Source organism: Lutra lutra, chromosome 9 (genome assembly GCF_902655055.1).
Source record: "Lutra lutra chromosome 9, mLutLut1.2, whole genome shotgun sequence".
In the NCBI taxonomy this organism is placed as follows: domain Eukaryota; kingdom Metazoa; phylum Chordata; class Mammalia; order Carnivora; family Mustelidae; genus Lutra; species Lutra lutra.
Window position 1 is genome coordinate 139,644,484 of NC_062286.1, and position 16,841 is coordinate 139,661,324.

General features: G+C 55.7%; 1 protein-coding gene across 1 annotated transcript in view; it reads right to left on the bottom strand.

Moving 5' to 3' along the window:
- Positions 1 to 16,635, bottom strand: part of APCDD1L (APC down-regulated 1 like) — a 51,396-nt gene extending 34,761 nt beyond the window's left edge. The window contains exon 1 of the mRNA XM_047746863.1: positions 16,302 to 16,635. Within this exon, the coding sequence (XP_047602819.1) occupies positions 16,302 to 16,350 (49 nt within the window). The 5' untranslated portion in view covers positions 16,351 to 16,635. The remainder of the gene's footprint in view (positions 1 to 16,301) is intronic.
- Between the last annotated feature and the right edge of the window lie 206 nt (positions 16,636 to 16,841).

Here is a 16,841-nt window from a genome sequence, read left to right on the forward strand (position 1 = left end):
TTTTTTAAATGGGATTTAACATTTAATTTGAATGTGAGCATTAAAATTCAGTAGAGTGATGGGAGAACGTACGTCCTGGGGCCCCTTGGGTAGGTGCTTGTCCTTTTCAACTGTGAACTGTATGAAACCAAAATATAGATCAAGGATTTCTGATGGAAATCTTGTGTCTGAAACGGCACGTGCCGTGAGGGGTAGACTACATGCCAGGGTTTGAAGATTTAACTGTGAAAAACGAATGGGAGCCAGCTCAGTAATTCTACAATATTGATTCCATGTCGAAATAACAATATTTTGGCTCTGTTGGGTTAAAGAAAATGTTGGATTAAATATATGATTAAACATGAATTAAAATAACATAGTTAAAGAATTTCATCTCATTCTGTTTACCCTTTAAAAAGGTGCCAGCTAGACATTAAAATTGCCTATGTGGCCGGTGTTCGGTGCCCACTGGCCACTCTGCTTTAAGGGGCAGTGGCCTGCAAGAGACAGAGGCGCAGGAGCAAAACCACAAGGGAGCAGGGCTGTCAGAGCAGATGATGGAGAGCTGGGTGGGCCTCCTTGGCACTTGTGGGGGGCCTCTGGAAACAGAGAGGGAGGAGGAAGGCAGGGCCTGCTCAGAAGGAGCCCTGGGGAGGCGGTGGGGTTGGGATCAGTCTGGGGAACCCTGGGAGAGGGCCCAGGAGGCCTGACAAGATGTTCCAGGGATTGTAGGTGTCTGTCCGAGGATTGAACAAGAGAAGGCGGAGAACAGTGCGGGTCTCTGGGAGTGGCCAGTGTGGGTGAGATCTGGCGATACAGATCCTTCCCAAATCGCTCACCTCGTGTGCAAGATGCTGGCCTGGTGGCAGTGCTGGTGGGAGGGCAGGTGGAAGGGCAGGTGCACGGCAGCCTGGGTGGAGGCTAGAGAAGGTGGTGTTGGGTGGGACAAACAGGAGGCCTGCATCTGTGTAGGGCCACGTCCGCGGCTTCCTGTCCAGCTCGGGTCCACCCCAACACCAGGTCCACAGAGGGACCTGGACCCCCTCGTGACTTAGCTGGATGCCTGGGACAAAGCACCATACACTGGGGGCTTCCACCACAGAAATGGGATTCTTTGCAGGTTCTGGGGGCTGGAAGTCCCAGATCAAGGTGTGGGCAGGGTTAGTTCCTTCACAGGCTTCTCTCCTGGGCATATAGATGGTTGTCTTCTGTTTCCTGTGTCTCCATGTGCCTTTCAAGTGTCCCCTCCTTGGAACACCGGCCCTGGTGGAGGAGGGCCCACCCCAGTGACCTCAGTCTCAATCTGTCAGCTCTGTAAAGACCCTATTGCAAATAAGGCTGCATTCGGAGCTACTGAGGTTGGCCCTTCAACATATGAATTTGGAGGAGGGGGGACGTGGTTCAACCTGCGTCACTTACCCAAGCTCACACTGTTGATCGGAGCCCTGGCTCGCTATCCGGCCTCCACTGATACACGTTCTCATTATTAAAAAAATAATCCGGCATGGGGAAGCAGACTCTCCTATTAGTATCCTCAACACTCTTCCCTCTTCCTGGCAACAACCATTATGTTGTATCTGTGTATCTTTCAGGCCTTTTTAAATGGAGGAATATACATAAATTTGTGTTGTTGGGTTGAGGGAGGGGGCCTGCTGTTTTTAAAAATAAAATTTAAATCCTTGTTACAGTGAAAAACCTGGCTAATGAAAATTATGTTTCAAAACAGACTGAGGCATTCTTTGTGCTAAATATGGTGTTCTTTGTCTCATTTGCAATGGAAAAGTCCCTTGTTTCAAAAAAAAAATACATTATTGAGAGGCCTTACAATACAAACTACATTTTCCAATTCAATAGCGTACAAGGTCAGCCAAGCAAAGACAATGTAAACTAGCTTCAGAAGTGTCTTGTTCAATAATGAAATTTGTTCCAAGGGGCCAGCATTCTGATCAGAGCCTAGCGGAGGCTGGCCGCACGCAGCTCTGCTCTTAGCCTCCCACACGCACCCTCTCGGTGACTGGGAACCTATGAAAGGCTGCTTAACGCCAGTCCACAGGTCACAGTGCCGGGTTAATGAGGGTCTGATTCTGTTCACAGCCTCCGTTTCCCCCATTTGGCCTCTGAAAATAGGCCACATGGCACTGGTCGAGGTGGGAGGGTACAGGGGTGTGCTTGACCAGGAGCAGAGTCCTAAGGGGCCAGTGGGATCAAGGGAGCACTTTTAGGAGAGTCCGTGTGAAGTGGCCGCCTGAGCTCTGTCCAGGTCTGGACGCCGGCCAAACCCATAGCCCCGTCCCTGATTGCCTCGCTCTCCACCCGTGTGTCTGTGTCCCCGACCGCAGACCCTAAGCTAGTACAGCTTCCAGAAACTGCCTCCTCCTCCCTCGGGCCAAAGCACCTTGTCGCTGGAGGCGTCTCCCTGTTCTGTGGTGTCACCTCCTGGTGGATGCCATCTCCAGCCACAGGCACCACTCTCACATCTCCCTCCCCTTCCCTGGAGTCTCGGGTCTGTCGAGTGTCCATCTGGGTGGCCGGTCCCCACCTTGGCTCCAGAAGCCTCTACTTCCTCCCTTCCTGCACCTGCAGTGCTGATGAGGACACAGCTGTGGCTGCTATGGGGGGTGGGGCACTGAGGAAGAGTCGAGGAAGCGGGTGGAAGTCTGTTTCTGCTCTGCCCCCTGCCTGGGTGTGACTGTCACCTGCGTGTCCCGCCAACCAGGCTCTGAGCGTGAGGAGCGTCCTGTGAGTCGCGCACATGGCCAAGCCGGTGGCCCGCCAGCTGCAAGGGAGACTGGAGGACGCTGTGTTGCCTCCGATGGCCTCGAGGCCAACAGAAGGGGCTTGAGAACGGTAGGAGAGGAAGGAGAAGGGGTATTGGGGCGCCTCTCCCCCACTGGTCACACCCACGCCAACCCCCCGATTTCTCACTCTCGTCTGCCACCAGCCTTCCCGGAGCCAGCACCTCGGTGCTTGGTTTCACAGCGATCGGTCACAGGACCCACCTTCCTTGCCCCAGGAGCTGCTGGAGAGAAGCCCCCAGACGTGCTGGAGTTCTGGGTGTGGCTCCTCCTCGTCAGCTCCTTCCCTTTCCCTGGTTGTCCTGCTCTGGGGGTGACATCCCACCTCCTTCAGCAAGACATGTTCTCAGGGTCGTGGAGTGCAGGGACCCCTGTGCTCCAGAGTCCCCCTTTCTGGGCCGCTCCCCAGCAGCTCCTCTCCCAAGCTCCTTCTCCTTCTCCTTCTCCACAACTTTCTACCCTTTTCAGAGACGCTCATGCCTGCTAAGCTCCATCACCCACGTTGGCCTCACTTCCCGTCTGGAAACACCACAATTCCTCCACTTAGCCTTCCAACAGGTGTCCTGTGTGCGTGCCTACTACACGCCCGGCACGTCTGTCTCTCACAAGATCGTGCGATTGAGAAACCTGGAATTTTGGCTTTTAAACAAAGACAACACCTAGTTTAAAAACTACAGAAAGCAACCCTCTGACCACACAGGCTGTCCATCTGAACTTGGTACGACCTTGCTGTGCCAACCCAAGGGTGTCGCTCCTCGGCTGCACACTGACAAGCCCCCCTCCGGCCCGGATGGAGCCCAGGCTCCTGCGCCAGGCTGGGGGGCCACTGCAACGTGCCATCTTCCATCCCTCTGCCTCCTACCACAGCTGGAAGCCAGAAATGATGGTGGTATGGGGCACCCTTCCTCCTGTCCTCTTGGCCAACTCCTACTTATCCCTCGAGACTTCACCCAAACACCTGTGCTCGGGGAGGCCTTTTCTAATTCTCCAAGGGCGCAGCCCACCCTCATGGAGCGTCTCCCACCTGCACTGGGATTTTGTAACTGCTGTCATTCACACATCTCTCTCTCTGCAGCCTCCTCTGTGAGTTCTGTGAAGGAGGCACCGCAGCTTCAGTTGGGAGGCAGAGCCTTCTGGGGGCGCTAACACAGCTAAGACCATCCCTGCTCTTGGGTAACTGAAGTGCGCCACAGCCAAACAGGATTCTTGATCTCCCCCACTCCAGGCAGCCCACGTGGGCTACAGCTAGCCCATAAGGCTAGTGAGGAAGTTAGAAAGTGAGTTAGAAAAAGGTGGCCCTCTGGGTAGGCATAGCCCCCACCAGGGCCCTTGGCTGGGGTTGTGGAGCACAGACAGCATTTCACTCTTGTAGAATGAACAACCTACCCAACAGTACATGGTTGAGCCGCCAAAGTCTTCATCCCCCTGCCCCAGGTTCCATCATCCTCCCAATATTAGATCACACATCTAGGAGTCATCTCTTTGTCGCCTGTTATGGGTTGAATTGTGTTGCCCAAAAAGATACAAGTCCTCACTCCCAGTACCTGTGAGTATAATCTTGGAAACGGGGTTTTGGCAGAGGCAATCAAGCTAAGATGATGTCATGCTGGCTGAGGGTGGGCGCTGTAGCTGGTGTCCTGAGAAGAAGACAGGGATTTGGACACAGATCCAGAAGACACAGGGAACGATGCCGTGGAAAGACAGAGGCAGAGACCGCAAGGACATGGCCACATGCCGAGCAATGCTTGGAACCACCAGAAGTTGGAGGAGGTGAGGAAGGAGCCTCCTGGAAGCCTCTGGAGGGAGCACAGCCCTGCTGAGACCTTGACTTTGGGACTTCCAGCCTCCAGAATAGAAACGAATACATTTCTGTTGTTTTAAACCTAGTTGGTAGTACCTCGTTCCGGCAGCCCCAGGACATTCACACGACCCCCACATCCAATCCAGTGACAAGTCCTGGTGTCTGGCCTTTGCATTTGTTCGGAGATAGTTCTGCCTCTGTCCATCTCTGACCCTGCAGTCCCGCCTTCCTTGCTGCCCCCCAGAGATCCATTCTCTATCCAGCAAAGGGAGAGCCTTTTTGAGCCCCTAAACTTGCCACTGGACTTGACCACAACCTTGTCGGAGGCCTTCCACTCCCACGCGAGCGGACCCGCCCACCTTTCTGACTTGTCTCCATCACCCTCTCCCATGCGGGCTGTTCTGATTTTCCTCCCGTTCCTTAAACTGCCTGAAGTGACTTCTGTCTTAAGGCCTCCTCTCCTGCTGATGTCGACTTCTTGACAGTTTGTCTTTTTGGAGTGAGCTTCAAAGTCACCTCCTTCCAGGGACGCCTCATCTGGAAGCTCCCCCTCCCCGCCAATCGCACCATCCCCTTGCTTTTCTCCTTTTTGTAGAGATGTCACCACTGGTCATTTTCTCGTGTTTTCCTATTTAATGCCTGTGCCCCCCTCCCCGCCCCAACCCCAGCACCCAACTAGAATGTGGACCCCCCGAGGGCCACACCAGGCCCATCTTGTTCACTGTCAAGTCACCCTGCCCCAGGGTGGAGAATGTGCGCCCCTGAGTGCCCTGTGGAAGGAACAGAGTATTTGAACGGAGAGTCATTTCCACCGCTGAGTTGAAGTTGCAGGAAGTTACCTGAACACCCAGTACCTACATGCTCATTCCTGAGTTCCCGAATTAGACTCTGGAGTAGGGAGAGAGAGAAGTTTGTCTTTGTACTTAAGTGGGATGTAAAAAAAGAAGAGAACTTTCTGGGCAATTTATCTGTGTAAACAGGGAGTATATTTCACCTGTTTAATGATGAACTCCAGCAGCCCCAGCCTAGACACTTGGAGGATCTCCGGTGATGAATGTGCAAGAGCCACGGTGAATCTGGGTCCTCTGCGAAGCCCTTACAGGATGTGGGGCGGGGGATGGGGCTCAGGGCCCCTGCCTGTCTTCCCGCCCGGGGAATAATGAATGCAATAATGGAAGCAATAATGATTGCCCTGGGTAGGAATGGACTTAGCCCTTCGCCTGTACCCGGACACGCCAACGTTTCAGGAAGTCAGGCGGTCCCCTGCACCGTCAGCATCGGAGCTACGGTTTCTGAACTGCCCTGAGCAGGCACTTACAGTCCCTGAATGCTCGGCGGGGGGGTTTGTTAGGAAACGGCCGCTGTCATTCGGTCACGAAGTTACTTTCTCTGAGGTATCAATGTTTACCTTCTTTGTTTTCAATGGTTACTTTAAGTCGATCCTTTTTGTAAAAGGCACATGCAGAAGTCTTAGAAGACCACAGAAACGAAAACAAGCCGGAATGTCAATCACTGTAAGATGCCAGGCACTCTTAATCACGGGCAAGCTGGTTTTCATTTCAGTAACTGCGGGTCGCTGTTAAGGAAATTAGAGCCCAACAGCCTTGGATAAAGCTGATGGGCCAAACAGTAGACTTAAGTTTCAAACTATCTAGAAACCACACCCAACCACCAAAAACACATGTTGAAACAACTCTAATTGTATATTTCAAAGAACAAGTAATTTAGTTTTACTGTGGTCACTGGTGATTCCAAGCTAAATATATCTGTGTCTTGCTCTCTGTTTTTATGCTTTTTTTTTTTTTTTTTTTGGAAGAGTGGAGTTGGGTGTGAGCTATTGCTTTCTTCCCCTTCTCTGTATAACTTAACACTGAGACTGGGGGATGGTAACTCAGATTTTGTAATGCACGCTGAGCTCTGGGGATAGCCAACAGTGGAGGACCAAAGCGTGGACGGCACTTCGCTAACTCAAAGTGGACTCTGGAGGCTTTGGTTAGGTGCCGTGGTCGTTAAGCAACGAGACCACACCTGACTCACGCAAACTGAAACAGAGCCCCTTCGAAGGGCGTGGGGGCTCACTGACCTAAGGGCTGCCCCGGGAATCCAGTTGGTGGGAATGACTCTGGAGTGCCTCTGAGGCCCCCTGTGCGGGCATGACCCACTCAAGCTGCCAGTCATGGCACCAAGATTTAAGGTCCCGGAGCAAGTACCCGACTTGCCCAGCCCGAGACTCTGGCCAGCCGGAGGGGAGGTTCCTTGACCATCACGTCCTCCAGGATGAGAGCCAATGGGGGGAATCTCGCTGTGCGCCAAAGGGGGCATTTGTCCAATGCATTTTGCTTCGAGCAAGGAGGACCCGAGAAGGGGGTCTGGGAGTGGGGATTCCTCGGGGCCAAGGGACCAACAAGTAGCACAGCAACTCTTCCTGGCGATGGTGAGGGACCCCACCTCCCCTCCTTCCTCTCTGTGGTCAGCGGTGGGTCTTCTGGCCCCTGGGCTGCCTGTGCAGGGACCGTTGGCCCCTCGGAGCCGCCAGGGGACAGTGAGCTGTGGGCTTCCGGGGCCTGGCACTGCTCATGCTCTGAATGGCTCCTGAGCACCCGAGAGCCCGCCAAGCTGCCATCTTTCCAGGCCTCTGTCCTCCTGAAGCATTCTCCAGGGTCAAAGGCAATGACAGCAGGACCCGAATCACAAGGTGGCTGTGAAGAAATGATATGATGTCCCCTATGGAGCTCAGTGAGAGCCGGTGCCTGGGGAACGTTAGCTCTTGCTGATACTGACCCGCCCAGAGCTCTGGCCTGGCCGCAGGTACCCTGTCGGATGGACTCTGGTTCCCCGTCCTGAAGCCCCAGCTGCTTGCTTGTCCGGACACCTCTGGCATCCCCATTGCCTTGTAGCACGGCGTGGGCCAGGGTCCTGTCCTGGTGTCTGGATGGTTGGAACTCTGCTGTTCCCCAAGTCGATTCCCCGGGAACCCTAGCCTGCCTGGGAGCTTCTCTCCTGCCTGGGACCCTGGTGCCTTTCGGGGCTGAGTCCGCTTCCAATACCAGGACCCCCCTCCACAGCCGGGCGGGTTCGGCCAGCCCCACCCTCCGAGACTTCCTAACCAGACTCTCCTGCTGAGGTCCTGGCAAACCGGGGGGAGGAGGAAGCCTGCAAGCTTGGGAGGCTGCAAACCCAGCCCAGACGGAGCTGATCCCATAGAAAATACAGAAAAACGACATAATCCCCCATAATCACACCTCCAAGTGATCACCACTCCCCTCCTGTGTTTTCCTCTGATTTATCTTCTTCAAATGTTTTATTTTTTTATTTTTAAAAGATATTTATTTATTTATTTATTTATTTGACAGGGATCACAAGTAGGCAGAGAGGCAGGCGGAGAGAGGGAGGAAGCAGGGTCCCCGCTGAGCAGAGAGCCCGATGCGGTGCCCGATCCCAGGACGCTGAGATCATGACCTGAGCCGAAGGCAGACGCTTAACCCTCTGAGCCACCCAGGCACCCTCTTCAAATGTTTTTTAAAAGGAGTTGGGAGGGGCAGAGGGAGAGAGAGAATCTTAAGCGGGCTCTACGACCAGCTCAGAGCCCGACACCAGACTCCATCATGACTGAGCCTGAGATCGTGACCTGAGCAGAAATCAAAAGTGGGACGCTTAACCGACTGAGCCACCTGGGTGCCCCCTTCTAGTTCATTTTTACAGAATAAGGGAGCCCCTGCCAATGCACATAAAACCAAGATCAAAGGTATAGACACTGCGGTTTTGTTCTAACGTGATATCAGAAATATCTTCCATATCCCCCAGTGTTTTTTGTACATGGAACTCTTTGTGGGCGATTTTCCCTCACAATTTATGCAGGTCATTGCCTAGTGGTGGAATATTTTGGTTTCGGTCTCCTGGCCTCCCTTCCCTCCCTGGGTCCCTGGATCTGGCTTGACACTGCCCCCCGCCCCCGCCCCGCAAACTCTCAGCTGCAGGCTCATCATGTAACTTCTAGAATCTCCACTTCCCAGAAACGCCCGCTGCCATCCCACCCACCAGTGGGCCCTTCATATACAACACAAGGTGTCGTGGGCTGATTTGCCTCCCTCCCACCCAATATATTCAAGTCCTAGCCCCCAGTACCTCAAGACATGACCTTATTTAGAAATAGGGTCATTATGGATGTAAATAGTTAAGATGAGGTCCTGCGGTGTGTGATGAGGGCACCCTCGTTCAAGGTGACCGGTCTCCTTCCAGGAAGGGGTGAGGAGGCACAGACAGACAGGGACAGGCAGACACGGGAGGGGCTCATCTAAAGTCAAGGAAGGCCACGGATTGCCAGCAAACAGCGGAAGCTACACATGGGCTTCTAACCTCCCTACCTGTGTTCTGCACGCCTATCCACCTCTGACCCTGTCCAGCCGTCATCTCTGATCCTTCCTCCCCGCCCCGCCACCTCAGCCATGCTCCTTTTGTCCCAGAATGCCTTGCAGCTGTCAGGAAGAACCAGTAGCTTGCTCCCAAGGCTGGAACGGGCAGGCAGTGTCCTATGCCTCGGTGGTGGTGGGAGTGACCCCCCCACAAAGCACTGTGCTAACATTTCGCCCCGGACGGTCTCACTGACTCCTCATAGCAACCTCCTGTGTAGGTGTGATTTTGCAAAGGAGGAAACTGAGGCAAGAAGGATCAAGTAATTAACAAGCCAGGGACCAGCTGGAGTTTGAATGTGGGAAGGGGCTTCCAGAGCCCAGCCCACTCTGCCATCTTTGCAGATGGACAGTCAGGGTCCTTCCTGCTTCCACGACTCCCTGATTAGCCAGCATGCCTCTCTGCTCCATGCTCCCTGCATGAGAAACCATCAGCCCAGATGCCTCAGGCGAGCACATCTCTCGGTGCCCAGACTTGGTACCCAACCCTGGCTCTTTGAGGGAGGCAACGGGGCAGGGAAGCCCTTTCCTGGGCTTGGAGTTGGACCATCACTGGCAGGGGCAGTTGAGGCACAAAGCTCCGTGGCCCATGAGTCTGGGCCCTGGGCTTGCTGCCGGGTGGCCCTAGGTACCTGGGCTTGCCTCTGTCTTCCATAAAATATGCCCATCACACGGGGTGGGGAGGGGGTCATGGGAATCAAAGCAGGGAAATCTTCCAGTGCCCTTGGCACAGCACTTGAGTTGTGCCCCTCTCTGCAGGGAAAGTCAGTCTCTCTGTCTCTCTGTCTGTCTCTCGCACAATGCTCAACATGTGGTCAGTTATGGTACGAATACCCGACCATCTAGTCTCGCCTCTGGGGAAACATGCACACTTAGCTGGTAATGTGTGCTGCTGCGTGTGAGAAGGAGGTGGAAAGCTTGGGAGGACGGATGGTAGGCTGAAAAAACCTGCAATATCCACAGGACACAGTTTATCTTCTATATATAAAGAGCACCAACAAATCAACAAGAAGAAGATTTTTTTTCAGAGGTCCAGTACAAAAATGGGCAAAGGACATGACCAGAGAGACCCTAAGGAAATCAATAAAAGGGGCCCATAAAATACAAGTAGATGTTCCTGTCCACTTGGAATCAAAGGATTGCAAACCTAGACAACCAAGCATCGCTGCCGGCAAGATTCTTAAAGAATGATAATGACCAGGGTTGGCCAGGGTGGAAACTGGCGCTCCCGTGGGCTGTCTGTGCGGAGTGTTGACTGGGGCAACCCACTGGGAAGGAAGCCCAGTGAAAGAATGTCACACACGTTCTGCTGTGCCAATTCCACTGTTAGGAATTTATACCCAGATGGGCAGGTGACAGGAAGGCTGGGGGAAGGGAGCAGAGTTGTAAGCAGGAGGAACAGCCTGTGTGTGTGTGGAGAGGGCAGTAGAAAGGACTTCATGTGACTGCGCACGGTGGTAGCTAGAGACCGCCGTTTTCTCTGAAGGGGAGAAAGCTGGTCTGTGACATGCGTGGAGGTGAGGTCACCTGGGGGTGGAGGAGCGCCCGAAGGGGAGGAGAGAAGAGGGACGAGGGGGGACCACAGCTGCACTGGACGGAGGATGTGGCTGAGACTGAGTCCCACACTTCCTGAGTGATGCCATCGGTACGCTTTCCTCCACCCTACATCTTGACAGAATGGGAGCACTTTTTTTTTTTTTTAAGATTTTATTTATTTGACAGACAGAGATCACAAGTAGGCAGAGAGGCAGGCAGAGAGAGAGGGAGAAGCAGGCTCCCTGCGGAGCAGAGAGCCCCATGTGGGGCTCGATCCCAGGACTCTGGGATCATGACCTGAGCTGAAGGCAGAGGCTTTAACCCACTGAGCCACCCAGGCGCCCCAGAATGGGAGCACTTTAAACCTCAGTGTGCCCCGGAAGGGGCTGAGAGCCGCCACTAGATGCGTCGGCAACGGGGTAGAGAAGAGGTGAGGAACGGGAGCCAGAGCGATGACCGAGCGGCGGTGGCTGGGGAGGGGCTGTGTGTCCCACCAGTCCTCACCCCGGGAACCCCATAAGCTGGGGGTCACACCGGGACTGCCTCCGTGGATCCTGTGGCTGACACGGGTGCCAGGTGGAACGTGGGCCCAGGGGACATGTGGGCCACTGGATAGCGAAGCCCACCACCCTTCCCAGCATTACTGCCAGGCTCTGGATTTGGGGATCTGGATCTGTGGGGGCCAGAAACAACAGTCAAAAGCCCGTGGCCTGTGCCAGGAGGGTGGTGGGGCTCCTTTTACTCAGGGACATCTGGGGATGGAAGCAAGTCCAGGCAACTTCCTACCAGCACTGCCCCCCACATCTTTCGGTTTGCTCTTGGATGCCTCCAGTGATGGGAAACTCACTCATTCTGGAGCCATCCCATTCCTCCGCTGCCAAAAAGCCTTCAGTGGACGCTCCACTGCCCTTGACACAAAACCCAGCTCCTTCCCAAGGCCCCCAGGGTCCTCCATGATGGACCCCTGATCAACCTCTGAGCTCACATCTGCCCCGGCCCCTCCCTCTCCTCTCACCAGCCCCAGGGGCCTCCTCTGTGGTTCCCCACACGACACGGATTCTTCCACACCTAGGCCTTTGCACCTGCCAGTCCCTCTGCCCCGATGCTGTTCCTCCTCCTCCAGTTAACCCTTGCTCTTTCGTCAGGCTTCACCTGCCATGTCACCTCCCAGCCTCGGCTAGATGCCCCTGGACACACTCTGTGTGGCGCTCATCACTCCCATCATGATTCGCTCATTTAGGATCTCGTCGCCCGATTGACTCAGACTTCCGCGAGGACAGGGAGCTGCTTCCTTTGACCCTATCTTCAGCGCCACCACCCAGCAGGTGATGTGTAGACAGCGAGGCACCCAGGGCCGGGCCGCGGAGCCGAGCCTCCCGTGGGCGCCGCCCCACTGGCCTCACCCGACACCGTCAGTACGTGCTGCCCGAGTTCCCATTCCACAGAGAAGGGGACCGGGGACGGCCGCCGAGGCTTCAGGATCATAGGAGGCACCGTACAAGGACAGCTGAGCCTGCGTCACCCCTAAAGACGAGCAATGACTCATTTTGTCACAGTGGTCGGTACCATTCCAGCAGCCACGGTGTCTCGGGGACACGCAGGACAGCAGAGTGGGAAGGAGACGGACATTAAGAGACTCAGGCAAATGCAGGTTGGACCGGCGACAAGAGCAGGGGCCTGCCTCTTCCCTCCGTGGGGGCAGGGGGTGTGTGTGCTGGCGAGTTTCCTGCAGGGTCTGGTAGGAGCTCGGAGGGTTCACCAGGGTCTCCATCAAGCCCTGACCCCAGATCGTATCACTGAACCCTTCTAGCACAGCTTGAGGCTACACCAGTCACTCTTCCCAACTCACTGATGGGGATGGAGGGGTAAAATGGGAAGGTGACAGAGCTAGGATGGGAACTGGGTCTGCCCAGTTCCCAAGATGCTACTCTCCGGCTCCCCAGAGCACACACAGCCACGTGGGACTCAGACCCGCCCAGCCGGCCTCAGGGCGCACAGGTGGAGGTCGTAGTTGCACAGCAGTCCTGTCCCTCCGTCCCCCGCCCTTGCCATCTCAGTACCCTCGGGACCCCAGGCTGGCCCTCCCCCTGGGAGGTCTGACATTGTCTGGGACACGCTGGTCTCTCTGACGCCTTCACACCCTACCCTGCTCTGCAGCTCACTTACTAGCATTTACACTTTCCTGTATCAGGGTCTTTTGGAAATTCTCTGACTCTCCCAGGAGGACAGGGGACCGGCTTTGCACAGAGGGATCCTGAAAGCCATTCTGGTTTAACTCCCTGGTCACAATTCACAGCCACCCCCCAGGTGCCGGCTTTGGAATTTAGGTCTTCCCCGACTGTCCCCCCAGCTCAGCTCTGTTGTCCTCAAGTTCAAACTGATTTCCGTGCCCTCCCTTCCTTTGCACGGGGCTACTGATCTTCACTTCCCAGGGCGGCTCTGGTGGTGAAAGCAGTGTGTCTTGGAAGGTTTTATCACGGACTCATTCTGGTTTGAAGCTTTCATTAACATCGTTAACTTCCAGTACATCGCCCGAGTGTTTCTTCATGTGTGGCTTCTAACAGGTCTGCCATCCAGATGGTTTTGAAATTCAGGAAGTGGCTCTATTTGCCTTCAGCCGGTTACTTGGAATTTGGAGATTAGAGCCCTGGTCAGGAGAGAAGCTAAACAGCCCACCACCGTGACCCGTCCCCAGCAAGGGAGAGTTTCCGATGGCAATTTTCTTTGTTTTGAATAACTAATTCAATTACCGATCTTTATTCACATTTGATTTTCGGATGAGCCCATTTAAGTCCATTCTCTTCCCAGTTTTTATCCCCAGTTTCGAAACGGAGTCCCACATCAACGACTCATTTATGATGGAATAGCCTGTCCCTCGGTGCTAGTTAATCTGGCTCGAAATGATAACTTGCCATCCCCAAGTCTATGGCTCGAGATAAAAGCAGGACTGAAATTAGCAAAAAGAAATACAAATGAGGGGGGAGACAAAAAAAAAGAAGCTGTGGGTTTTGGTTTTTTTTGTTTTTTTTTTTTCATTTTCCCCCCTCAAGCATAACTTGTTGAGTAAGGAGATTTTTAAAAGCCAGAAATTGCTGTGGAGCGAACCCAAGCCAGAGGCCGGCGACCTGGCACAGGGCGCGCCTGGCACCGTGGGGCCTGGGGGACGTCTGCCGTGGCGGGAGCTAACCGCGACCCACGGCCCTGCCCCCGTCGCCCCCCGAGGAGGACATTTTCAGAGACAAGAGGGAGGGAGAAATCAGCGTCCAAATTAGAAACTCCCTAAGCTGTGTTGTTTTTCTTGGGTCCTCACTGTGCCTTTGATTTCCTGATTGCTTAGAGCAAAAATAACAAAAATTCATCTGACCCGGTGATTTTGACAGAATCATTGGAAAAGCTACCAGTTGAGTTGGCTCTCGCCACACCAGTGGGTCTCTACCAGGGCGGTTTTGCCCCTGCCTCCTTTCCAACCTACCCCCCAGCCCCAGGGGACACCAGGGCGGTGTCCAGAGACCTTTGTGGTTGTCATAACTGGGAAGATGCAGCTGCTGGCCTCTGGTAGGGGAGGGGTCAGGGATGCCGCAGAACATCCTACAGGGCTTCCACAGCAGAGGACAGGCTGGATCTCGGTATCAGTTCTGCTGAGGTTGAGAAACCCTGTGTGTGTGTGTGCGTGTGCGTGTGTGTGTGTGCGTGTGCGTGCGTGTGTTGTGTGTGTGCGCGCGTGCGTGTGTGTGCGCGTGCGCGTGTGTGTGTGCGTGCGTGCGTGTGTGTGTGTGCGTGCGCGCGCTCAGTAGGAACTCACTGGGCAGGGGCTGCTTGTGTGCCACCCTATACCGCGTTCGCACAACTGCAGACCTGACGTTCGGGCATGCCCCAGCTCAGGTACCAAAATTATGTAAGTATCTCAAGGATTAAATGGGTTCTGTTTCCTTTCACGAAAGCAAAAGGATCTGGTGTCTGGCGACGCAGCCAGTGGAGAAAAGAACTTTGGAAGAAAGCGTTCAGTGGAGAATGGTGCCCGAGTTGGGAGCAGGGAGTGTGAAGGCTGCCCACATGGGACCCTTCCCTTCTCTAGGGTCTGTGTTGGCCTCGAGGGGCGGCGGGCTGTGGAGGGGCCTCCGTCTGCCCAACCGGGGCCACCGGGCCCCCCAGCGTCTCTCCTGTGGCCTCTGTGGCACTTGCTGTGGCGAAAAGTCGCCAGGGAGCGAAGCAGCGGGGCTCCCCGAGAGCAAGCCGCGATGCGAGACCTCCAGTGATTTCATTGGCATGACGAGACTTCGGGGCCTGCCAAAGACAACAGCCCTGTGCTGTGACCAAGACCAAAGGTTTCTGGGGTGATCTGCCCTATTGCTCTCAATGGCACCATCCCGAGGGAGGTGGAGGGCTTCCTCCCTGCCCTCCTCCCACCTCCGTACCCAGAGGAAAGTGCGGGACCTCCTTGCACAGGCTCTCACCCTGCCCTCTGTCCTTGCTTGCTCCCTCCGCCCCTCGGGGGACCAGCAGGGTGGCCCGGCCTGGTTTTGCACGGATGGAGGACTCTAAGGCAAAGGATAGCTGTGGGACTGCTCCCTTCCAGCCCTGGCAGGAGGCAAAAGAGCCCCTTCCGGTGGGTGGATGTCCCTGTGAGGGGTCTCACACTGCTAACCCAGCCCTCCCTTGACCTTCTTTCAGGCCCCTTTCGTCTCTTCTTCAAATATCTTGCTTAGAAATTGGGGGTTGGGAAGCAAAGAGCGTAGCTGATGAGCTCCTGTAGGTAGAGCAGACGTGCCTTGCCTATACATGGAGCAGCGAGCCTGGTGGGAGCGACAGACCCATCCCACCAGCTGCCCCTTACTGAGTACTTCCCTGGTGCAGATAGCACGCTTAGTGCTTCCCTGCAGACCTCACATAGGTCCTAGGTGAAGGGGGGATTCTGTAAGCCCACTGGACTGATGAGAAGGTTGAGGCTAAGACAGCTAATGGACATGCCTGCCCGAGGCCACGCAGGTTGACGGTGATCTGGGTTCTGAGTCGGGTGAGCTGACTCCAGGGCCAGAATTCTTAATCCTGAACCATGTGAGGGTGCTCGGGGCTGAGCCCGGGGCTGTACACCCTTCCACGACTGTGGTTGTTATTGTCCTTTTGGCTAATGGTGACACACCGTGGTCAGGTGGCATTTTCAGAGAGTTTTGTCCATGCCCACGCCCTAGAGAGGACCAGCAGGAGAGCAGTTAGTCCTGGAGAAGGCACTGCCTCCTCTCCCCGGGGTCCTCTGGCTGCCCTCCCTCCACGCCATCAGGCTTACTGGACAGCAGCATGGGCTCAGGGGCACTGCACGCTCCAAGCTCCACTGCAGGGCACAGACCCTGAACACCCACAGCTTCGGGATTCAGTGGGCGAGACCGAACCTGCAGCTCTGGGCTAAGGGATCCGGGGCTCAGAACTTGCCACTGGGCTGCTCAGTGGGCCTGGGATCCTCCTGCGTCTTCTTGGAAGCCCCGGCCCCCCCTGGGGCCTGGCGCAAGGGGCTGCCCCAGGCGCCTGGAGACCAGGTCCCCACAGGCGCACAGCGCGGAGCACTGCCCGGTGGTGCAGGACCCTAGAGGTGCTGTAGGCGCAGGCCAGGTGAGGCCAGAGAAGAGCGCCGCCGCCCCCAAGAGCGCGCAGAGCAGAGCGCAGCATCACCTGCCCAGCCCACAGGCCCACACAGCAGTCCCCTCGGGCTTCCCAGTAACATCAGACGGCGAGCTCCCTCCCTTCCGAACTCGGGCAGCGAGCCGGTGGAGGGAGGGCGGCACCTACCTCCCAAAAGCAACAGGATGCAGGCGTAGGGGAGCATGGCTGTGGGCATCCCGTCCGGGCTGGCAGGACGGCCCCCCCGGGACGCCTCCACTGTTCTGGAAAGGAGGCGCGCGCGGAGTTCTCCTGTGGCAGCGGACACTGGCGTTACAGCGGGGGGCCCGCGAAGAAGTTGCAAGGGTCCTGAGCCCCCCTAGGCGCTCACACGCGCTCACCCGCCCAGGCTGTTGATAGTTGTAAGTCGAGCTGCGCACTCATAGGTCCAACTTGCCAGAAGAGGTGGAGACAGCCCCAGGCGTTGCGCGCACACCCCTGCCTCGCGGCCAGCCCTCTGGCGTGGCTCCTCCTGCCATTCAGACCCCCCAGCCGACCCCCTCCGTCCTCTGGTCCTCGCCTCCCGCAAAGTCTTCGCAGTGAGCACAGAGGCCTCCCTCAAACTCTTGCCCAGGCCGAGCCAGAGCCGTGCACGCGTCTACAGCCAAAGAGCTCCCCTTGCCACGCGCGGATCCCTGGAAGGGCAAGGGGTTGGTGGGAGGCTCTTCT